Source organism: Marmota monax, unplaced genomic scaffold, assembly GCF_021218885.2.
Source record: "Marmota monax isolate L192 unplaced genomic scaffold, Marmota_monax_Labrador192_F-V1.1 WCK01_AAM20220418_F8-fsc00472, whole genome shotgun sequence".
In the NCBI taxonomy this organism is placed as follows: Eukaryota; Metazoa; Chordata; class Mammalia; order Rodentia; family Sciuridae; genus Marmota; species Marmota monax.
Genome location: NW_026692767.1, coordinates 375,890 through 401,316, shown reverse-complemented (window position 1 = coordinate 401,316; position 25,427 = coordinate 375,890). Strand labels below are relative to the sequence as shown.

The 25,427-nt window shown below is 39.4% G+C and overlaps 1 protein-coding gene and 1 pseudogene across 2 annotated transcripts in view; both read left to right on the top strand.

The window, feature by feature from the left end:
• Positions 1-25,427, top strand: part of Zzef1 (zinc finger ZZ-type and EF-hand domain containing 1) — a gene marked incomplete at its 5' end in the record, with an annotated part of 59,007 nt that overhangs the window by 13,306 nt on the left and 20,274 nt on the right. Inside the window, 12 exon segments of one of the 2 annotated variants that reach the window (XM_046447064.1) lie at positions 1,570-1,689; positions 2,303-2,464; positions 4,402-4,531; positions 6,369-6,507; positions 8,331-8,496; positions 9,758-10,020; positions 11,215-11,384; positions 13,718-13,868; positions 15,034-15,173; positions 17,895-18,118; positions 18,741-18,915; positions 19,515-19,647. In XM_046447064.1, coding sequence (XP_046303020.1) covers positions 1,570-1,689; positions 2,303-2,464; positions 4,402-4,531; positions 6,369-6,507; positions 8,331-8,496; positions 9,758-10,020; positions 11,215-11,384; positions 13,718-13,868; positions 15,034-15,173; positions 17,895-18,118; positions 18,741-18,915; positions 19,515-19,647 — 1,973 coding nt within the window. 2 annotated transcript variants of the gene reach the window in all.
• On the top strand, positions 19,654-25,422 carry LOC131424261 (cofilin-2-like; annotated as a pseudogene).

Below are 25,427 nucleotides of genomic sequence, written 5' to 3'. Positions count from 1 at the left end.
GCACTGGGTTTGATTCTCAGCATTGCATATAAATAAATAAATTTTAAAAATAAAGGTCCATTGACATTTAAAAAAAAAGAAAGAAAAGAAAGAATGGTCAGCTGTGTCAAATGCTGGTGCAAGAAGTGAGATAAAAACACACTGTATTTGGCAAAAATCCTAGTGGACCCAGGGGGCTGAAAGCCCAGTTGGACTGGATTGAAAGAGAATGGGGGTGATATGAGGCAAAAACAGACTAAAGACAATTAGTTCAAAAATTTTGAACTTAGAAGGGAGCAGAGAAGGGGGGATGTGGGACAACTAAGGATTTTATTTTGTTTTGATTTTTTGTGGTGCTGGGGATTGAGCACATGCTCTACCATGAGCTACACTCCCAGCATTGCCACTGAGGTGTTAGAATGCTTTTGAATATTGATGGGAATGAATCAGCAGGAGGGGAAGCCAATGTAGGGGAAGTGGGGATAGTCTGCAGTAGCAGCTGTGGAGTTGATTTTGGCTTTGCACAGAATCAGGGTAGCTTTGTGATAGCAGAAAGAAACAGGATAGACAGACAGTTCAGTGCAGATGCAAGTTGGTTGCTAAATTGGTGGTACAAAGATGAGGGATTTCCTTTGATCACTTATGTTTTTTTAAAGTAAAATGTGAGGATAGTCATCAAAAAATGGAGGGTTGAGAAGGCTGTTTAAGGAGAAGCAAGAAGGTTCTAGATGATATGAAAATTGAGAAAATCAGTCTATGAGACTGCCTTATAATATTTCTAAGTGCTTATTTGAGAATTACAGTCATGAATTTAAAGTGACACTGGTCCACTTGTTTATGTGACCTAGCTACATACAGCAGTTTTGATACAAGTATAAAATTTCTCAGCAAGCAGATGGAAGTAGAAGGAAGCCAGAGAGTTGGCATGGGCCAGGGCTCATTTGGAATTGAAGAAGAGATTGTGTGAGAGTCCACAGTAAGACAGCAGGATGAGAGGTTGTAGGCAGAGTTGCATGCTCTGAAGTCAGCCATCATTTGATGACAGTGTCAAGGAAATGACCATCAACTTGGGATGGCTAAGGGCATGGAAGAGAAGATCCTTGGCAATGAAGGTGGCAGAGGGTTTGAGAGAAAAAGGAATAGTGGTATCACTCCTAGGGATGTTGAAGTCACTAAGATAAAAAGGATGAAGGTAGAAAAGCCAGTGACCTTAGTACTAAAGTCATCAAGGGAGGCAGAAGGGTGGGCATGATTATGTGGAGATTATTAAATGAGATAATTTGTGAAAAATACTTAACAAAGTATCTGGCACTCAAGGAGTGGGGGGGAGGCATGGTTTTTTTATTAATAAAATAAAAGAAAGATGAATAGTTAATCATCTCCAAACTTCTGTGAGGTAGCTCTTGACCTGGTCAATTTGACTCACTTGCTGTTTTCTCCATTACTTTCTAAAATTATTACTCCTGTTATCATTTAAGTTTCAGCACCACTTTGTTCAGCGTGCTGCTTCTGGGCTCTTTCATGTAAGGAATAGGATTATTAAATAAAAGCTGTCTTGGCAATTAAGTCCATGGTTTCCTTTCTTTCTAGTTACTTTGGACACTTGGAAGGCTGTGGTGCTGATCTACACAAAGAAATTCGAGACACTTACTATCAACTTGTTATGTTTTTGGTCAAAGCAATTAAAGGATTTAATAGCATAAATGACAGGTACTGGATGACTTTTTAACTTCTAGAGGAAAAAAATGTATTTTTTTCTGCAAAGTTGAAAAGAAAGGATAAGATAAAAATAGCCTCTAATCTTATCATTTAGAACTATTCATTAATGTTAATTTATTAGTATATTTTTTGCTAGTCTTTTTTCTGTTTGATATGTACATTAAGTATGAGTTTTGTTTTATCTAGGAGTTTTATAACCTATTATTTTTAGTTTTTGATGTATTATTTGTAGTTTTAAAACTTGAGTATAAAACTATTTTTCAGTATCCTCCTTACTAAGTGGTTTAGATATAAACCTTAAGTCATATGTCTCTTCTGTAAATCTAAATTGCATAACTTTAGCTAGTTTGGGGTGGCCCAATTTGCTGACCTTTACTGCTCAGCCTCTACTGTAAAGAAGGCCCTGTAGTAGTCCTGGCAGAATGGAGAACTTACCTTACACCTTTCAGTCTTCTTTTGCTTAATCTTTGGAAGACGTTTGTATGGAATATGAGTGTTTCTGCTTTCCTATTACAGATAAGATACTGACTTGCATTGCCCCTGTTGTCGTTATGTTGGTTATGGACAGCTCTGTTAACTGTCACTTTTGTGGCCTCCCCCTTAGATCCCTGCTGCCTGCCTTATCCTGTGTTCAGACAGCCCTGCTTCATCTGTTGGATATGGGCTGGGAACCCAGTGACCTTGCCTTCTTCGTTGACATTCAGTTACCAGATCTCCTCATGAAAATGTCACAGGAAAATATAAGTGTCCATGACAGTGTGATCAGGTAAGAACACGGTCCTGTATTCCGCAATTCCTAAAGTAGATGATAAGATACAGGGATCATAGCATAAGGGTGAAGGGCATGGGCTCCAAAGCAAGAGTCTGTGTAATATAGATCCTGGGCTTTGCCACACACTGGCTGGGTGACTGTGGGCAAGTTATTTAATCCCTCTGTGCCTCAGTTTCCTCATCTTTAGAGATAAGATGATAACACAATCAGCCTCTATATTAGCCACTATGTTCTAATAAATATAGGGACTTATATAAGGACTTACCTTATAAGAAAAAATAATTTGCAAGTTTGTTTTTTTTTTTTCATTCCATTTTTGACGAATGTCTCTTCAAAGTCCAGGTACACTTACCATTATCTACTTGTGTGTGTGAAAAGAAAGAAGAAAATAGAGTTGGAGGGAGCAGGCTTCAAGAGGGGAGAATGAGGAAGAAATAAATCAGTGAGGCAATTTTTACTCTCAGGAGAGATATTCTGAGAAAAGAAGACACAGCCTTGATCTGCTGCCAGAGAGCAATGAGGGCAGAGAGAGGGAACACAATGCTGGGTGGGCATCAACATGCGGTTTCATCTTCTGTCAGTCTGCCATTATTTCAAGCTTTGTCTGCATCTACATGATACAGTCTTTGGGGGTAGGTCACACCCCTCACACCAATCCTTCCTGGCACTAGCCCAAAGCTATGAAGAATAGACCTAAAATCATTTTGGTGGGATACGTGAATGAATGTATATTTATTTGTTGGTTGGAACATTTTGCATTTGCTATCAAGCAAATCATTTTGTGTTTAAAATACTTGTTGCTAAAACAAACTGAAGGGGCTGGGGATGTGGCTCAAGCGGTAGCGCGCTCGCCTGGCATGCGTGCGGCCCGGGTTCGATCCTCAGCACCACATACAAACAAAGAACAAAGATGTTGTGTCAGCCAAGAACTGAAAAAATAAATATTAAAAAATTCTAAAAAAAAAAAAAAAAAAAAACTGAAATGATGGAAATTTATAGTTTTGAATCTAAAAGGAACCTGCCCATGAGATTATCTACCTGAAATCCTTTATTTAAAATGAGGAGACAGGACAAGGGCAAAATACAGTCTTCCTCAGTATCCTTAAGAGATTGGTTCCAGGACCCCTCACCAATAACAAAATCTGCAGATACCCAAGTCCCTTATATAAAATATAAACTACCCACATCCTCCCATATACTTCGAATTATTTCTAAATTACTTATAATATCCAATATAATATAAATGATACCTAAATAGCTATTAAGTTAAATAGCTATTACATTGCTATAGCTATTTATACATTGTTACACGATGTTACACATTGTTTAGGGAATGATGACAAGAAAAAACTGATTCAGAACAGACACAATTTTTTTTTTCTAATTTTTGATTCAATGATGGTTGAATCTAGGGACATGGAACTCTGGGCTATAGAACCCACAGATACAGAGGGCCTACTCTAATGAATCAAGGCTTTGTAGCAGCTAGTGGTGGAGCCGAAGTCATATGTCCTGACTCCCTTTTTGTGCTGATTCCACTAGGATGTTCTAAGCATGTCCGTATAGAACTTTTTTTTTTTTTAATCACTGTTTTGGCCCAAGAGCCTGGCACATGATTGGTTCACCTCACCCAGGGTAATCTACTCTGAAAGGGGCTTCTCCATTTTTATTAGCATATATCTAGCAAATAGTAGACAAACCCTGCAGTTTTTAAAAGTAATTGACTTTTCTCTTAAAATGTTTAAAATTGCCCACTCTATTAGACCCATAAGTCATGGAGTCTGCTAACTAGCGCTTTCCTTGGATATCCAGAGATGCATGCTCCCTCTTCTTCTTCTCTCCTCCCTTCCTCTCCCTCCCCCCATCTCGGTTTTTTGTTGTTGTTGTTTGTTTTTTTTATGCTTTTTTTTCTCTTTTTGCCCTCCTTTTAGCCAGTGGAGTGAAGAAGATGAGCTTGCTGATGCCAAGCAGAACTCAGAGTGGATGGATGAGTGTCAGGATGGCATGTTTGAGGCCTGGTATGAAAAAATAGCCCAGGAGGATCCAGAGAAGCAGAGGAAAGTAAGACCTCCCAATTAGAGTGATCTGGAGTTTGGAGAGGAGGGTGTGCTTTGGGCCTGCTGGCAGGATTTCTCCTGAGAGGGCATTCTGGACCTTCACATCTGGTATTAACCTGAGAGGCTCTGCATGCTGATGTGACTGTCAGTGGCCCCCTCCCACAGAACTAGACTCAAAAAAGAGTGTCTTACAAGGCTGATGTACTGTGTTAGGTATCAATTCGTTAATTTACAGTGAGAAATAGAATTGTTACAGGACCTGGGTTCTTGTGGCCTTGGGTAGCACATTTTCTTCATGGAGGCAAGCACCAGGGAGGGTTGTCTGATGAGTGAGGAAGCAGCCATCTGTATACTGCAGTCAGAACTGCATGATGCAGATGAGTAAGGCACCTGGCTCAGGTGGCCTATCCATCCACCTCCACATTAGGTGTTAACTTTGTTGCTACCACAGGTGCCAGGCTTCTGCTGCCTCAGAGTCATTCGTATTTTATGCTTGAGTGCCTACTTGTACTGACCACTTTGCTCATGTGGCACTTCTGCGGTGCTTGGAATTTTTCTCTGGGCCCACAATTGAGCCTTGTGACTTTTTCTCTCTTTTATGTTAATACCTTATTTGGAGCCATTCTGTATTTCTCAAATGATGGGCATATTTCCTCTGCTACTACATATCTACTACTATATGTGACTTACATATTTAGTTCCTTCATTTCTAGGCCCTAAAGATAAACTGTACTATAGCCTCCAAATATTTCCAGTAAACAATCTGCTTGCTTATGAAACAGTGCCTTTACTATCTCCCTAAAGTTTTTTTTTTTTAATTTCCTCATTTTTTTGTTGTTGGTGCATTGTAGTTGTACATATTGATGGGATTTGTTGTTACATATTGGTGTAGGCACACAATATAACAATATAATTTGGCCAAAAGTTTGTTTCTTAGCACTTAAAAGAAAATGCACCTTTTGCAGTGTTTCCTGTGTCTGTGAACACTACCAATATCCAGCCAAAAACCCAAACTAAATATTTGGATGCTATTCTTGGCCGTTCCCTTTTACTGAACCCCACATCAAGTTAGTCACCAAGGTTTCTCACTTCTGCCTCTTGAATACCTCTCAAGTCTGCTCACCTTCCCCTACCCAACTTCTTGCTCAGTTCCAGGCCATGTTACCTGTCCATTTGAACAGCTTCTGTTGTCATCATTTTCCCTGGCTTTCGTCTTGCCCTCTTCAATCCCTTGTTTTACTCAGTGATCAGGGGAACTTTCAGAACATTCAAATCTAATTCCATTACTCTCCTACTTAAAAACAGTCAATAGCTCCTTAGGCTAGCATTCAAGTTCCTTGTGGTTTAACCTTTTCAACTTCATCTGGTTATTCCCCCGCCTTCTCTATATTCTACATAAAGGGTTATTGCCAATTTCATAAACCCTTGTCTTGCCGTCTTTTGCTTCCTGTAGAACTTTCTATATCTTTTACTTTTATCTGATATGTCTAACCACATTTACCCGCTCCCAGCTAGTACCTCTTTCTCCCTCAGGTCTCAACTGAGGAATTAATCTCCTTTGGAAAACCTTCCTTGACCCTCCTAATACCCATTGATAGCCATTCTCTATGTTCTGTAAGCCTCCCAAATTTGTATGTGAAAGCACATATCACACCCAGATGGTCATCATCTGCTTGCTTAAAGGATTTCCCAACTAGACACTTAGTTTATTCAGCTTCAAATCCTAGCACCTAGTATAATGCCTGGGTCATCTTGAGTACCTATTGAATGAATGAGTTGGTTAATGAATAGTGGCCACATTAGAAAGTCTCATGGTTAATTGTGTTTATTTCACTTTACAGATGCACATGTTTATTGCTCGCTACTGTGATCTGCTAAATGTGGACATCTCTTGTGATGGGTGTGATGAGATTGCTCCCTGGCATCGCTACCGGTGTCTACAGTGCAGTGACATGGATCTGTGCAAAACTTGCTTCCTAGGTAAATTTCAAAGACTAAGTATGTCATATTCAACAGTCATAATTATTCCTATTTTCTGTGATCTGGCCGTCTTTTAAAACCCTCCTTTTACTAAATAGATATACTGCCCATTGGTATCCTCTGACTCTGGCTCTATCTCCCCTGCTCAGTGATCAGGTCCACTGCTCTTATATGACAGCCTTTCATCTCCCACTGTGCTGGGTGGGCACTTAATAAATACTCAGGACCAATGGATATATGTTTAGTTGGGTTTCCAGGAATTTTTTTTTTTCTTTGTGGTACTAGGGATTGAATTCAGGGCACATCGATGCTAGGCAAGTGCTCTACCACTGAGCTACATCCCCAGACCTCAGGAAATAGTTTTTGCTTCTGAATCATGCAGTATTTACAAATAGCAAATCACACACACAAAGAAAACCTTCAAAAAATCTTTAACTCATAGGTACTGAGTGAGGCAAAGCATATCAACAGAAGTGAACATTGGACTGCTCTGTGTATACATGGTTAGATACAGCTCCTGTTCTGGAAACATTTATAATCTAGCCAGGAGACTGACTGTATCCACAGATGTCTATTCCAATACAAGGGTGTATATGCTGAGTTATCATTGAGTAGTATAGATTTCTTCTGGAAAAGTTAAGAAGTAGCCATGGTGTTGCTGTAGGAAAGGCTTGTGGAAGAAGTAGAATGAGACTTGGTCTTTGAAGAAAAGAACTAGATGAGTCAAAGAAAATTCTAAAGATGGGGTCACCATCAAGGATAGAATAAGCCCAGGAGGAGAGGAGTGAATGCCTGCAGTGAGTTTAGATGGACACACTTGAGTGTCTGTCCAACCAAGTGATAGATTAGGACAGGTGGGACCCCAAGATACCAGGCTAAGAAATTTGAATAGTTTACAGATAATAGGGAAGGTTTACTAAGCATAATATTAACATGATCAGAGATATATAGAGAAAACAGTTCTGTCTGTGTGAGAGTATCCTTTAGAAGTCAGTGGTTATAAGAGTATTAGAGCCTGAACCTGGTTGGTGGCAGCGAGAACAGAAGTGGTCAAATATGAGGAGTATTAAGCAGAATCTACATCAGGACTTAGAGTCCTGCTGGACTTGGAATAGGAAGAGAGCAGAGCAACCAATCTCCCTGTTTTTGAAGTTCTGGGGATTGAACCCTAGGGCACTCTACCGCTGAACTATATCCCTAGCCCTTTTAAAAATGTGTTTGGTTTTTGGCACAGGGTTTTGCTAAGTTGTTTAGGCTGGCCTGGAACTTGTTATCCTCTGCCTCAGAGGCTGAGGCCTCCCAGGTAGCTGAGATTGCAGACGTGCACCACCACACCTGACTAGCCAGTACTTTCCACGTCTATCATCTAAATCTCTACTCTCTAGATCTGAGGTTATGAAGTCTGTTTACATCTGTGGTTCTTGAATGAAAAAGTAAGAGCAAATACTTGATCATTCCTTAGTGTTTGCTGAGGAACATACCTACAGATTCTTCATATTTGTCAGAGGAGAGTCATGGGAGACAGCTCACAAATTGGCATAGATTTGATTCTGCCAAACAACATTCATGATGGGAATTGGTAATTTATTTAATCAGACTGTGGCACTGGAGAAGCAGGGTCAACATTGCTGAGCAATTCTGTACTGGTATTGTCATTCACATGCTCAGAGCCACTGGGGCAGAGTGTCCTGGTCTCCAAAGGATGCCTGCAGCTCCTACCTTCCTGAACAGTAAATTGGGAGCAATTCTAGTACTGAGATTGGTTTGTTAGAACTTCTGGGAGCCCTGTGCCCTATCCACCTAATACTCCTGTTTTTCTCCAGGTGGAGTGAAGCCTGAGGGCCATGGAGATGACCATGAAATGGTCAACATGGAATTTACCTGTGACAACTGCCAGGGTTTGATTATAGGCCGGAGAATGAATTGCAATGTGTGTGATGACTTTGATCTTTGCTATGGATGCTATGCCGCAAAGAAATATTCCTATGGGTAGGTCTCAGGTGACTTAGAGCCATGTAACCTTTTCTTTATTTATTTCTTCACTTAAAGAGAGGGCTTCTTATTGTTTTCTTTTTCTTTTTTTTTTTTTTTTTTCAGTGGTACTAGGGATCAAACCCAGGGCCTCACACATGCTAGGCAAGTGCTCTACCATGGAACTATACCCCACAGCCCTCCTTTTATTTTGTGGTACTAGGGATTGAATTCCAGGGGCACTGAACCAATGAGCTACATCCTCAACCCTTTTTATTTTTCAGTTTGAGACAGAGTCTTAGAAAATTGCTTAGGGCCCCGCCAGGTTGCTGAGGGCCTCATCAAGTTGCTGAAGCTGGCCTTGAACTTATGATCCTCTGCCTCAGCCTCCCAAGTTACTGGGATTACAGGAGTGTGCCACCACACCAGGCTAAATAAGGTTTTTATTACAGAAAATTTCAAACATACCCTAAAATAGTGCAGTGAGTTTTCCTATACCCATTGCCCAGATTCAGCAATTAGGAAGATTTTGTTATATGTGTTTAGTTTATTTCTTTTTTTTTCTTTATAAAAACATCTTGAAGCAAATTTGAGACCTTAAATAACTTCTTTCCCATGTACTTTGTCTAAAGATTATAAGTGTTTTCTCACATTACCAAAACACCATGCCTTGCAAAATTCACAAAAGGGACTTCTTAGCCTGTTTTCCACAGGCAGTTCTCTAAAGATTATGAAATCCTGAGCCAGGTATGGTGGCACATGCCTGTAATCCCAGCAGCTCAGGAAGCTGAGGCAGGAAGATCATGGTTTGAAGCAATTTTATAGAGGCCCTTTGCAATTTACTAAAATCCTGTCTCAAAAAAAAAAAAAATAGGGGGCTGGGGATGTGGCTCAAGCAGTAGTGCGCTCGCCTGGCATGCGGGTGGCCTGGGTTCAATCCTCAGCACCACATACAAACAAAGATGTTGTGTCCGCCGAAAATAAATATTAAAAAAAAATTTCTCTCTCTAAAAAAAAAAAAAAAAAAAAAGGGCTAGGGATGTGGCTCAGTGCTTAAGTGCCACTGGGTTTAATCCCTGATATCCCACCCAAAAAATTACAAAATTCTGTAATGTAATGTTATGTTCTATGTTTGTGTTTGTTCATTTTTCTTGTCTTTAACCTTTGAATAACTACAGCCTAGAGGTGACTAATCCCAGAAGCAACTAAACACATGCCCTGGGCCTCTCTTTGGAGCTTCATAAACTCTATAGGCCTTACATATATCTTGCCTTTGCAGCCATTTGCCTACCCACAGCATCACAGCCCACCCCATGGTGACCATTCGGATCAGTGACCGGCAGAGGCTCATCCAGCCTTACATCCACAACTACTCCTGGCTGCTCTTTGCCGCCCTGGCTCTCTATAGTGCACACCTGGCCAGCACAGAGGTTGTAGATGGGGAGAGACTGGACCCCCAGGCCCACAGCAATGCCATCATCCTGCGGAGCCAGTGCATGCAGCTTGTCGGCGACTGTCTGATGAAGGCTCACCAGGGGAAAGGTGACTATTCATCATGCCCAGAAACCAGGACCAACCCTCAGACTGCTCGACCCAGAGGTAGAAGAGTCCAGTATTCCACACGAGGGGCTCACCTGGTGTGGTACTCAAGTCCACAGATTCAGTTGAGAGAAATGATAGCATTCAAGTGGCATTTAGTTTCTCTAAAATATTTACATGAAGATATAAGAAAGTATTAATAATTAAAACTCTAATTATTAAACTGTAATTGGATTATTTAGTATTTTGATCTACTAAATTTCATGAGGAAGTCTAGATTATTTTTAACATGAAGTACAAATCTATTTCCATGTAACTATTCTAGATGAGAGATATTTATAAGTAAAATAGTTGATCTGACTTCACCAAGGATGTTAGGAATAAAGTAAATATTTAGCTGGGCACGGTGGCGCACGCCTGTAATCTCAGCAGCTTGGGAGACTGAGACAGGAGGATTGCGAGTTCAAAGCCAGCCTCAGCAACAGGTGAGGCACTAAGTAACTCAGTGAGACCCTGTCTCTAAATAAATACAAAATAGGGCTGGGGATGTGACTCAGTGGTTGAATGCCCCTAAGTTCAATCCTTGGTATGCCCACCAAAAAGAAAAAGAAAAAAGAAAAATGTTTAACTTCTGAGAAATTCACATTTCTCTCTGATAATGAACTCCCCATTCTGGTTATTTTAGAGAATCAGACCTACATTAGATAGCAATGGGTAATATCAGTGCATCAGAACAAGTTTTTTTTTTTTTTCAGTTGTAGATGAACACAGTACCTTTATTTTATTTATTTTTATGTGGTGCTAAGTATCAATCCCAGTGCCTCACACATGTGAGGCAAGCACTCCACCACTGAGCTGTAACCCAAGCCTACATCAGAGCAAGTTTTTATCTGCCAATTGGAATTTAGAAATCTAGTTAGTGGCACATCTATGAAAGTATAATATTTTTAATTTTTGAAACAGACAATCCTGTTGTATCTTCTGTGTTTTCTTGATAATAAAATGTCCAGACTTTCACCTTCTGAAGTCAGGAACTAAATAGATGTAGATAGCCAGGGATGTTTTTATTAAGTTCTCCTGATTTTGGTTTGTGTAGACCTCAGCCATCTGTTTCTATGCAGTGATAAGTGATTTGAGTCTTTTGCATGAAATAATCTTTGTTATAAACTTTTAACTATTCTCTTTCTTCCCTTATAGGTCTTAAAGCTCTCGCTCTTCTTGGTATATTGCCAGATGGTGACTCTACGCCAGAAAACCAATCCCTCCCACTTAGCGTACCTACCCGCACATCAGAGGAACAGCTAGAGAAGAAAGTGGTCCAGCCTGCTGAGGAGCCGGCAGAGGCAGGCTCTTTTGTGCACTGCAATGTAAATAGCACTTCTCTATGCAGAGTCATAGTTGAGCTCTGAGAGCCATTCACATGATGAAGCAGAGCTAAAATGTTAAAAGTACAGATCCTCGCTAGATCGGGCTGCTGGGTTCACATCCCTGCTCTGTCAGATCTTGGTCATATTACTACAATCTCTGCCTCCATTTTCTCATTTGTAAAATGGGGATGATAATAGCAATACCTATGACATATGGTTGTTGTGAGGAGTTATCTTATACACTTTGAAATAATATGTAAGTGATTAGAACGTGTGCATGGTAAGTTCCATGTCATTGTTAACTATTCCTATTATCTGCCTCCTGGTGGTTTTCCTAATGACTGAACAAGATATGCAACTAAAGAAGTTCTTAGTCCTTGGTAAGCATTGTATATGTGTAGGTATTTTTATGTTCAATCAACAAATAGTTGATACCAAAATCTTACTATTTAGCAAGTAGACACCATAAGTTTATATGTAGTTGCATAGACAGAAAAGCCTTTCTGGGTCCAGGTATTACCTGTGATAGTGACACTTAAAAGGACTGTCTGATGAATATAAAATAATTTTTATTTAATATTTAAGGTAAGGACCTTTAAGACAAAGATTATGTTTAAGATAAACATTAAAATCATTCACCAGAACTTTGGAATTACATTGTCTTCACACAGTGGCACGTGGTACAGGGAGCACATTGAGATCTTTCAGTAAGGCAAGTACCTCTCAGAGTCACAGTTGTCTCTTAAAATGGTCTGTATCCATTCTCAGGAGGTTAGGACTGATGTCAGCTAACAGTATCCAGAAAGGGGGAAGCATAAGTTAGCTCCCACTGGGAGAGGACATACCTTCCCCTGTATGTTTGGTGTTACATGACACTTCACTTTTGGCTGCAGAGAGGCAATCAAATTTGGATTTCCCAAACTAAGAGCTGAGCTGCCTCTACCACACACTGAAGTCTTCCCACATCACTTAGATACCTCATATAAGTCTGCGTGACAATGGGGGAAAGACCCTAAGGTCCTGATGCACACGCATTCATTTTCTGACCCCTGCTCAGAAAATGCAGACTGAGGGCTGTCATCTTGCATGTTGGGCAGCTCACCCTCAGATTCCTAATCCCAGAAGTTTCCCAGCTTCAGCAAGAGCCCCCTTAACAAGTCTCATTGCCAGATGAGATTCTCAAAAGGGCAACAGAGGTATGCTTGTTCATTTGTTAAAATAGAGAACAACTAATACCAGAATGTGTTAAAGAGGGTGCAAGTATGTGGTTTAGAAATGGTGTCTGGTTTGTTTGTTCAAATTATATCTGTTGTGATTTTTTTTTTTTTTTTTTTTAATGCTGGGTATCAAACCCAGGCCCTTGTGCATGCAAGGCAAGCATTCTACCAAATGAGCTATATTCCCAGCCCTGACCAAGTGGTATATGCAATAGATTTATCAACACCTACCGTATTAACACAAAGTAGATTTTATAGAAAACTGATAGATACATAGCCCACAACTCTGTCCCACAGCCTAAGAATGCTAATTTCTAAATTTTTGTTTTGTTTTGTACTGGGGATTCAACCCAGGGGCACTTTTCCACTAAAATGCATCCCCAGCCCTTTTTTAAAAAAAATTTTTGAGACAGGGTCTCACTAAGTTGCTTAGGGTCTTGCTAAGTTACTGAGGCTGGCCTTAAACTTGCTATCCTCCTGCCTGAACCTCTCAAATTGCTGAAATTATAAAGGTGCATCAACATGCCCAGAAGTAACTCTCCCCCCAACACCACTGCCCTGTGGTACTGAGCTACATCCCCCCACCATTCCAAATACCAATTTCTATATCAATAAAATGTCTACATCAGTGGAATGGAAACAGTATCATGCTTCTAGGCTTTAGATTTGGTATAGTCATATTTTCATAATAATATGAAATCTAAACTTTTTTCCTAATGATAAAAATTTGCTTTTCTATTGAAAAAGAACATACATCGCATACATCAAACATAGTCACCATGGTATACTAGAAGGAAATGGATAACTTTTTCTTTTTCCCAAGGGAAGAACTTTCCATACCTGGCTAAACAGAATGTATTAAAGATCTGGAATAGAGCCATTGCTTATGTGACTACAAGGTCTAACAGGGGCATTTGGAAGATGTTTGGAGGAATGTGACACAATGATTACTATCTTAATGAATCATAGATGTATTTAAAAAATGAGTGGCATTTTTAATAATGAATTCAGAAGTTTTTTAATTTATTAAAACTAATGATAAAATTGTACTATAAATAGGATAAATTTTTGTTATTAAAAACCTTAGTTCTTATACACACACCATCATGTTTTTAGGGAAGGAGAGCTGCAGACAAGGAAATCAGACCTTTGGATTACAAGCAGAGAAGTAAGGCAAATGCAGGTATCTTGTTCATGAAGGATCATTCAGGCCAGACCCACACTCCAAATGTACCTGCAGATGCTCACATACCTCCAGGACTTCCAGGTAAAGAATATCTGGCCAGTACCTTATCTCTTTCATCTTCAAATGTACTCTAGCCTGAGCTTGTTGGTTTTACACAATTTTTGAAGTCACCTTTCATTCACTTTGACTGCTTTCCCACCTTATTTATTTCCTGTATTTATTGAGTGTCTCCCATGTGCCAAGCACTATGCTAGACCCTGGGGAGAACAGAGACTGACTCAGAGAGACACACAGAGCCTCCCTCCCTCCCACCTCCCCATTCCACCCCCACTTCCCTGCTGAAGCTCATAGCCTAGGAGAACTTAAGACAGAGGTGTAGGTAAGTGTCATAAGGGACCTTGATATATGAGGATCTGTGGTAGGGATCAACATTCAGGGCAGAAAGTACACCATGAGCAAAGACCCTGAAGTAGGAAAATCCCGGAACAATATAGAGGAGAAGTCCCTCTTGGCAGGTGTGTAGATATGGGATACAAGATAAAATGAGACCTCTTCAGTGGGGTTCCTCTGCAAAGGCTTTAGCTGCTTGCCTAGGGATTCCAGGCTTCTCAGCCTGCCTAAGGAATGCAATGGCAAGGCGAGAGCCAGGTTGTTAGAGAATTCATGCATGATGCTGTGGCTGAAGAGATCAGAAGCAAGCCTCAGCCTCCTTCTTACTGCAGCCCCTGGTGGAAGATCTGTTCCTTCAGCCCTCTGTGTGGAGGTGGGACTGAGCACCTGGCATTCTGCCTCATATATGGAACCAGCTCTCAGAAGGGGCTGACACTCCACATCCATCCAGGCCATCAAAGTCCTCTGGAGTTGGATTCCCCTGAGGACCAGCATGCTGGTTCATAGGCAGCAAGTATTGTCAACTACCTACCATGCTCCAGAGACATTTCTAGGTGCCCGGGTACAATACTGAAAGAGATAAAAATCAGTAGGGCAGACAATAAATATGAAATGTTAAATGATAAAATGTTAGCATCTAATTTAAGAGCAGAGTCAGAAGAATGGGGAGGTGTGAGAGGGTAACTGCCCATTCCATAGGGAGCAGGCAGGCTTCCTTGAGAAGAGGACATCTTAAAAATGTGCTCAGCAATAGTTTTTTAAAGTTCCAGCATTACTCTGGAACAGGATAGCACAGTGATTTACTTGGCATGTATAGAATGTGGCAAAATCTGAAAGTTGGCATTTTACAACACAGATGCTGAAAATTCAGAAGTGTCACCTCAGGAGCCAATAGAGGAAAAGGCAGTTACTCCCAACCCTGAGCAGGTGTTCGCTGAGTGTTCCCAGAAGAGGATTTTGGGATTACTAGCAGCCATGTTACCTCCCCTAAAGTCGGTAAGAGACAGGCAGCATTTCTTTGTAAAGGGGGTAATGTCATACTCAGAAAAAAAAAAAAATGTTGTTATACTAGATGCTGAAGCAGACTGTTAATAATAGTCATCTGTGTACCCCTGAGGGAGGAATTTTCAATTAAAATTATTTTCTTCATTGAGTCCCCACTACATTTTGTATGTATGTATGTTTATACGTGTGTGTGTGTGTGTAGTATATATTACAGTTTACTGGCTTTATTATAATCATTTTTCTATTATTTTATTTTGAAAAATTTTAAGCTAAGAAAAATTTGAAAGAATGAATGAAAATCTATATAGATTTACTAGTTGTGAATTTATCTCTGCATATTTACATATTGCTTATATTTTTTTCCAAGTTTTGAAAATAACTTGAAATGATCACTGACACTTCAGCATGTGTCTCCTAAAAAGACAATCTTCTATATAACTACAGTGTCATCATCATATTTTAAAATTTTAACATTGATAGAGTAGTTTTATCTTATATAGAGGCTATATACAGATTTTTCTAAAATATTCCTTCAAGCAATTTTTTTAAAAAATCAGAATCCACTGAAGAATTGCATTGCATTTACATGGCATACTTATTAGTCTCTTTTAATCGATTTTTCTCTCCTTTTTGTTTGTTGTTTGTTTTGATAACTTAATCCCAAAGTCTTCAAAGAGTCTAGACAGTTCAGATATGTCTTCATTATTTTTTATAATTTTCTGGACTCTGCATATTTTTCTTTTTAAAAAAAAAATTGTAGTTGTAGATGGACAGCATGCATTTATTTTATTTGTTTATTTTTTTATGCAGTGCTAAGGATCGAACCCAGTGCCTCCATGTGCTAGGCAAGCATTCTGCCACTAAGCTACAGCCCCAGCCCCATAATGAAGTTCTTTTTGAACTTCAGAATAATTTTTTACCAAGGATTCAGCTAGCACTTTCATTGAATTTACATATTAATTTAGGAATTACTGACATCTTTATAAGAGTCTCCTTTTTTTGGTGGGAGGGGGGTTGAACAGAGAGGAATTGGACAGAACATTGATGAAACAGAATTTCTCAAGTCTGCAGAGTTTTGGGGAAAGGAGGTGTCCCCAGTACCAAAGATTTGGTCCTCAGATCTTTTGATCCAAGGGCCTTTTTTAGTGTTTGCTGGGAGATGCTCAGACTTAGCAATAATTTTTGCTTGAGAGTTGAAAATGATTAACGAATCAGTCACAGTTCACAGGGGCATGTGTCTGACATGAAAAGCCATGTGTTCCTTTTGGTATATAAATGTACAGGGATAAAGAATGAGTCATAAATTCATACTGATCCCTGCAATTATCATCATAAACCACAGGTTCATTCTAGTTTTTTCCTTTTTTGTCTTTATAACTCCTGTCTTTAACAGTGAGATCCGAGATCCCATTATCATTTATATGATTACTTATTTGATCAACCTCCCAGCTGCCATTCTTCTTCTTTCAGAGGTGTCCTTGTCTCCCTCTAGACTCTTGACACTCTGCCCTGTGCCTCTACTGGTGAATACTTCCTTTCCGTGCCTGGGGCTATCCTGATGTCAGGGTACCCCCTTGCATTGAGGCCACCCTCACCCACAGCAGGCTGTTACTCAGCACAACATTCTCCTTAGGCTTCATGAAAATGCATGCCAGGCTAAACTCCCCACATGGACGCCCTCACCCCTCCACATGTGCTCAGACACTCACTTCAGGCTGCACTGCCACACTGATGCCCCCATTCAGAGCTCAACTCTTGACTCTTGAGCGTGATTCCTGGGAATGCCTTCCTCAACCCATTTGTACTCTGCTGTTCCTGATATGGAAACTCTTTGCCCCATGCTTGGGCTCTGACTGCAGCCCACACCAGCCCAGTCCTTATCTAGATGCCTTCTTCATTCTTGGACACCAGTAACCCCACAGGCTGCCCCTTCAAGGGCATGCCTTCTTGAGAATCATTTTTTATTTCTGAGAACATTTTTTGTTGTTGTTCTTCGGTGCTTTGTTTTCATATTATACACATAGTGCCCTCTTGAATCACACTGTAGATAACAACTCACACCGTGCTCCCTCTTGGTATATAAACCTAGCGAGAGAGAGAATGAATCATAAATTCATTCCAATCCCTGTAATTATCATTGTAAACCACAGGCTCTTTATCTAAATGGTATTTATAATGAAGAATTGGAAACAAAGTAAGTTAATGGGCAGTATTTAAAGAAAGAAAAATAACTTTAAAATTGCTAATTTGTTTTACATGTGTTACATGTTAATGTACTTAGAAAAAGGTTGAAAGGCTATTCATTAATCCGTTAATAGCTGTTATCTCCTGGACATTGGTGAAGGGGCAGATTATGGAAAGCATTAATTTTTGTGTATTTCTGAGTTATTTAATTATTTTACAATGGACATATCAGGAGGGGAAAACATCCAAACATTTAAGTTTACTTTTTAGGGTAAAGGAATTGGAAAGTAGGACCATAAGATGATACTCAAGAATATTTATTTTGCAATTGATCATACACGTGCCATTTATGAAAGCCACTGCATAATTCTTTTGGCACTAGGCCAGTTGTAAATAATACTCAAAGGGGATGAAGAGTTTAGCTGGTCTGGTTGCGTGGATCCTCTACTGAAGAGCTCTCCCCTCTCTTGGCAGGGTCCCACAGTTCCCCTGATAGACCTGGAGCATGTCCTCCCACTCATGTTTCAGGTTGTCATCTCCAATGCAGGCCACCTGAATGAAACCTACCACCTCACCCTGGGTCTTCTTGGCCAGTTAATCGTCCGTCTTTTACCAGCAGAGGTAGATGCCGCAGTGATCAAGGTTCTCTCAGCCAAACACAACCTGTTTGCTGCAGGGGACAGTGCCATTGTGCCAGATGGCTGGAAGACCACCCACCTACTCTTTAGCCTGGGAGCTGTATGTCTAGACAGGTAACCTTGGTTCTCACTCACCCGCCACCCCCACACCACTCACTGTGGTGTCCATTTAGGTCAGAGGACTGACTGGTGATACATTTTAGGTGCTACAGTGCTGTTGTCTGAGAATTTCCTTTGGCCATAGAATTGGTTTAATGGAAATGCTGTCATTCCACATTAAACGGCTGAGCCTCAGCACTGCCTGCTGATTTAACACTCTGATGATTCATATTCTGGTGTATTTTTCCCTGAGAGCATTAAATGTAGGTCTTGGGGTTAAAAATCTATTTCCTATGAAAGGAACATAACCACAATACCAAATTTGGAAAACAGAAATGAAGAAAAAAAGTCAGCCTAATTTGCACCATATTAATACATCAGCTATTTTAGTGTATTTACTCCTGAGCCATTTTTCTGTGTGTAAATGTGAGTGTGCATGTGTGCATATGCACAGGTGACTTTTTATAGAGATTTTTGAAACCATGCTTGTAGGCTACCAACCAGCATCATTCTGTAGTTTTAAAACTAATTAATGAGTAGCCCTTTGCCTCTGGGTCTGCCTTGGAGTATAGTGAGCTGTAACCAGTTGAGTTTGGAGCCTTGTGCTCTGCCACCTAATGGAGCTCTTGCCTTCCAGCCGGGTGGGCCTAGACTGGGCATGCTCCATGGCCGAGATCCTGCGGTCACTCAACAGTGCCCCTCTGTGGCGAGACGTCATTGCCACCTTCACAGACCACTGCATCAAGCAGCTGCCTTTCCAGCTGAAGCACACCAATATCTTCACCCTGCTGGTGCTGGTTGGCTTCCCTCAGGTACAGCAATCAAAGGTCTGCTCACCCCCTCCAGTCCTCATCATGCTTATCAAAGACTTTGTGACATATATACATACTGGTATATTTTTTCAAGATTGTGGGGTGGGGTGGTTTGTTCAACTTGCTTTTTTTCTTTGTGTGTGTGTGTGTGTGTGTGTGTGTGTGTGTTTTCTGGTGGTGCCAAGGATTGAACCCAGGGCCTCACACTTTCAGCTTGCATTTTTAAGTTTACCCATTCGATTCATTTTACTAACTGGTAATTGGCTTTGAGTAATGAATAACTGTAATGTATTAAATTACAAAGAACGTCAAAAATTGTCTTTCCCTCTGGCATTTATCTTGATCTCATTTCTAATCTTCATGTCTCTCAACTGACTGAGACAAAGAGGGCTATAAAAATATGGCATGTCTGCAGGGGCAAATCAATTCTGTGCTAGGTGTGTGCGACATCCTTTGGACTTAGAGATGAAAAGAGCCCTATCCTTAAGTGCTTGTTGAAGTCTGAGGCACAAGAAAAAGGCCCGAATTTGTCCGTGAATACTCTTTCCTGTCTCAGTGTGCTGTTGAGTTGCCTTTTCTGTCTCTCTCTCATGTTTTAGGTTCTTTGTGTGGGGACCCGCTGTGTTTATATGGATAATGCCAATGAGCCCCATAATGTGATCATCTTGAAGCACTTTACTGAGAAGAACAGGGCTGTGATTGTGGATGTCAAAACTCGGAAAAGGAAAACAGGTTTTCAACATATTTACTTTTTCTAAGAATGGAATAAATTGTCTAATCCTTGCATGCCCTAAAATCAATGAAGATATTATGGTTCTTTCCCCTGCATATGACTTCTTTAGAAAGCAAGTTCCCAAGCTACTTTTTCTTGATCTCTGAAATAATGTGATAGAACATAATTTTGAAGGCCCTTTTCCATGCTATAATTTTGTGAATATAGCTCTATTTTTTCAATTGGACAAATATTTAGGTTTTGAACATTTCATTTTACCATTTGCAGGTATCATTTGTTTTCTTATGGGTAATTTTAACATAAAGCCAGGTGACTGCACACTGAAGATTATGTTGGTATCAGTATGACTTTTCATTTTGTTTTACTTAAAATATTACAACTTAAGTTCTTTTGACTTAATTTTCAAACCCCAAACAGTATGGAGTATCTAACCATTATGTTCTCCGTTCACCTTCTGAAGTAATCAGCTTTCTCCTCAGCTTTAGCACTAAGCAGTGCCAGTGTTGTTAGAATATTTTTTAGTTGTAGTTGTTGATGGACCTTTATTTTATTTATTTATTTATTTTTATGTGGTGCTGAGGATTGAACCCAGTTCCTTACACATCCTAGGTAAGCACTCTACCACTGAGCTACATTCCCAGCACAATCTGAGGGTTTTTTTCGCATATGAATGAATGTTCAGTAGTTCCCCAACCATTTGTTGAGCAAACTGTCCTTTCTCTATTGAGTTATCTTGGTACCTTTGTTAGAAATTAATTGGCTTATATGCATATATCTATTCATATAAGATTCTATTATGTTTCATTTTTCTCTATGTCTGTCTTTTACATCAGTACAACACTCTCTTGACTATTTTATTCTACTAAGACTTGAAATCTGATTCTTTAACTTTTTCTTCTTTTGGAAAATTTCTTTGGCTCTTCTAGATTTTTGCCTTTCTACATAAATTTTAGAATCAGCTTGTCATTTTGTATTAAAGAAATTGCTGGTAATTGACTGGCATTGCATAGAATCTATAGATCTGCTTTGGGAAAATTGACTTCAAACTCTGAGTTTTTTTGATTCATAAGCATGATATATATCTCTCCATTTATCTAGGGAATAAACCTTCTCTCATTCCTGAATTGGTAATTTGTATCTTTTCCTAGACAGACATTTATTATTTGATTTTTTTTTCAAAGGATTTTTTTTCCTCTTTTTTTCCTTCCTTCCTCCCTTCTTTCCTTCTTTTTTTCCTTTCTTCCTTCCCTCCCTCCCTCCCTCTCTTTGCCAGGAGCACTTAATAACTGAACCACATCCCCAGTCCTTTTTACTTTTTATTTTGAGACAGGATCTCACTGAGTTTCTTAGAGCCTTGCTAAGTTGCTGAAGCTGGCTTTGAGCACATGTTCTTCCTGCCTCAGCCTCCCAAGTCACTGGGATTACAGGCATGCACCACTGAGCCTGGCCCTCTTGTTTTCTGTTTTATTAATTTCTGCTCTGATCATTATTCATTTCTCTGTTTATGCTTGTTGTGGGCTTAATATCTTTTTTTGCTTTTTCTGACTTCTTAAATTGGAAATCATCACTGATTAAAGAACTTTCTTCTTTGCCCTAGCATCTTACTGCTATGAATTTCTCTCTATTTGTGGTTTTAACCATATCTCACAATTTTTGATATGTTATACTGTCATTTTCATTAAGGTCAGAATATTTTCTATTTTGTAATTTATTATTTGCTCTGTGGATTATTTTAAAGTTCTTTCTGTTATTGATTTCAAGTTTAATTCCTTTATAGTCAGAGAGCATACTGAGACTATTGCAGCTTAGTTTTGGGTTTAAAATTTGACTTTTTTGTGAAGGCTTCATGAGCACTTGAAGAAAATGAGTGTACTTTGTTGTTGGTGGAGTGTCTCACAGATGTTATTTAGATCAAGTCAATTAACAGTGTTATGAAAGTCTTCCATACCCTTTCTGATCTTCTACTTTTTCTAACAATTACTGAAAAAGACTGTTGAAAGTATTGTTCATTCTCGTTTCATTATGAGGTGTTCCTTTTTATCCTTGATGATAGTTTTTTTGTTGTTGTTTGTTTGTTTGGTACAGAGATTGATCTCAGGGGCATGTGACCACTCAGCCCATCCCCAGCCCTATTTTATATTTTATTTAGAGACAAGATCTCACTGAGTTGCTTAGTGCCTCACTTTTGCTGAGGCTGGTTTTGAACTCACGATCCTCCTGCCTCAGCCTCCTGAGCCACTGAGATCACAGGCGTGGGCTACTGCTCCTGGCAATAATAGTTCTTGTTCCGAAATCTACATTAATATTTGTATAAGGTATCCTGCTTTTTTGAAAAAAAAAAAATAGCACTTGCATGACATGTCCTTTTACTTTAAACATGCATGATTTGACATTTAAAATCAATCTCTTGGTCCACCAGGCCCACTGCCTCCTTGGGGCTACAGCTCTTGGCATGCCCCACACTCTTTTAGCCCTCTGCCTGCCTCTCCTTCTTCTCCTCCCAGAGCCATAGAAGTGGAGCCACTGCCACAGTCACAGCCACAGGCACAATGGCATCTGAAGTTACAGAGAATGATGAAGTTATCAAAGTTTTTCATGATAGAAATTAAGGAAATCTAATACATAAGGGAAGATCAAAAAAAAGAAAGCAGTTCTCTTCTGTTCAAACAATGACAAATGAAAAATAATTGTAGAGAAGGAAAGCAGATCTTGGTGAGTGACATTGGTAATACTGTGGAGGACCCCTGCACATCTTTTGTGAAGTTACCTCTGAATGACTACCAATGTGCTTTGTATGATGCCACGTACAAAATGATTCTAAAAAAGAAGATCTAGTATTTATATTCTGGGTTCCTAAAAGTGCACACTTAAAAAATAGGATTACTTATGGTAGCTCTAAAGATGCCATTAAAAGAAATGTACAGGTATTAAACACAAGTGGCAGGTAAATTACTTGGATGATATTAAGGACCAGTCAACACGTGAAGAGAAATTGGGAGGCAATATAATAGTTTCACTTGAAGGAAGGCCATTTATCAAATGACTATCAAGTGCCATCTGGATCTTAAGGGGTCTTCATTTCTCCAGCTCAGTCTGTTGGAGAATGTCAGCATTTGGTGTTTCTTGTTTTTTGTTTTTTTCCCTTTCCACTAGGCCCTTGCAACACAATGAGTGAAAGAGAGATTTGTTTAAGCAGCCTGCCAGTGATTGCCAGACTCTTTAATATGGTTACTTTTATGTAGAATCTACGCCCCCCAAAAATAAATAAATAAATAATATGAATTTCTTATAGATAGTGCATTGTGAAGGGGTCTTCTTTTTTAATCCAATCTGATAATGCCTGCCTTTCTCTCCCTCTCTCCCCCTCTCTGTCTCTCCACCTATCCCACCCCCCAGTCCAAGGAATTAAACCCAAATATGCTTTACTACTTAGCTACATCTCCAGCCCTATTTGTTTATTTTTTGAAACAGGGTCTCAATTAGTTGCTGAAGCTGGCCTCGAATTTGCAGTCTTCCCACTTCATCCTCTGTAGTAGTTGGGTTTACAGGTGTGTGCCACCACATCTGGCTGATCCCTATCTTTCAATTGAATTGTTTAAATTTTACATTTAATGAAGTTATCGGGTTGGTTGAGTTTAAATCTACTATCTTCTTACTTATTTTCTATTTGTCTCATCTATTCTTGGTTCCCTTTTTTCCTTCTGCCGCCTTTTGGAGTTTTTATTTTTTATTTTTTGGTACTGGGTATTGAACCCAGGGGCACATTACCACTGAGCTACATCTCCAACCCTTTTTATTTTTTGAGACACAGCCTTGTTAAGTTGCTTAGGGCTTTGCTAAGTTCCTGAAGCTCGTCTTGAACTTGTGATCCTCCTGCCTCATCCTCCCGAGAGACTGAGATTACAGGCATGGGCCATCACCCCCTACTTGCTTTATTCTTCTTTAATGATTCCATTTTATCTTCACTACTGGCTTTTTAACTCTGTTTCTTTATATTCTTTTCAATTTTTCTTTTTTCGGTGCATACTACATAAGCACCCTACCCTTGAGCTACAGCCCTATCTCTAGCCCTACTTCTTTCTTTCTTTCTCTTTTATTTTTAGTGGTTGCGATTGTTCTAAGGTTTATATTGTACAATTTTAACTCATCCATAGTCTACCTTCAAATATTATACCATTTCCCAATAAAGTAAAAATATTATAACATTTATTTCCATTTCTTGCACTCATTCTTTGTGTTATTGTTGCCACACATTTTATTCTACATGATATAAATGTCACATTTTTTTCCTTTAAAAACATTAGAAACTTAAAAAATAGGTGGATGCAGTGGTGCATGCCTGTAATCCTAGTAGTTCAGGAAGATCGAAAGTCCAAAGCCAGCCTCAGCAACTTAGTGAGGCCCTAAGCAATTTATCAAGACTCTGTCTCAAAATTTTAAAAAGGGACTGGGATGTAGTTCAATGGTTAAGTACCCCTGGGTTCAATCCCTGGTACCAAAAAATGTATATAAATTATATCTTATGTTTAGTTACATATTTAGTATTTCTAGTGTTCTTCATTCCTTTATATAGATTCCATTTTTCATGTAGTATCATTTTTCTTTGGCCTGAGAAATTTCACATAGCGTTTCTTAAAGTGGAGATTTGCTGCTACAGAATCTCTTAGTTTGTCTAGAGATGTTCATTTTTACCTTATCTTTGAAAGATTTTTTCTGGGTAAAAATTTCTCATCTGAGAGTTTTCTTTGAATACTTTAAAGAGGAGTTGCTCATTGTCTTCTAACAAGCATAGAATTTTGGCATGAAGTCTTCTGTCATTCTTTTTTTTCCTCCACAGTTTTTTCTTAGTGCATATAGTTGCACATATGATGGGATCTGTTACATATTCATGCATAAAATGTAACAATATAATTTGGTCTGTGTCACTCCTCAGCATACCCCCTCCCTTCCTTCAAATGTTTTTTTCTATCTTCTCCCAGGACATCTTCACTCTATGTGGTGAAAAGACAGAATAGTTCCAGCTTTGTTTGAACTTCAGAAATTGTTATGCTTACTGCTTTTTGGTATTTATTTCTCTTGCCCTAGATAGTTTCCTTTCACATATATGCAGGTCAATATTAGCCTAAGACTTATGAGGAACCCTCTTGAATCTCTAAAGCTTTCTCCTACCCACCTCTCTCTCTCTCTTTATATATATATTTTTTAATATTCTGCCCCATAAATTCTAGCTGCCTTGACTTCCCTAAACTTCAGTCTCCATCTCCTCAGTTCCTTGAGATTTCTCCACTCTTCTGGGACATCTGCTTCCTGCCCTGCAGCCTTGAAATTGTCTCCAGATTTCTGGTGCACTGAGGAGCTAATCTAGTTTACATCCTTTTTCTCAGGGATCTTAATCCTGCACTACCTATTGCCCAATGTTTGAAAAACATTGTTTCATATGTTTTCCTCATTGTTCTAGCTGCCTAAGTGGAAGAGTGAATCAATTATCTTACTCCATCCACCTTGTTTGGAAGTGACAATCTCACATACTGTTTTTTGAAGATGACCCACTTGGCATTGTGAATTATCCCTCTTATTTGCTCAGTAGATGGGTGACCCAGTACCATTTTTGTGCTCACCTTCAAGATGGCCTTAAATATAGTGACTACAATTGAGCCCAGGAGATTGTTTCTGCATTTCTTCTTTTAATAAGGCATATACTCTAGAAGAGATTTGGCTACAGGAAGCATTAACTATACTTTTTCTGCCTTTTTCTTCCTGTCCGCTCTCTCTCTCTCCA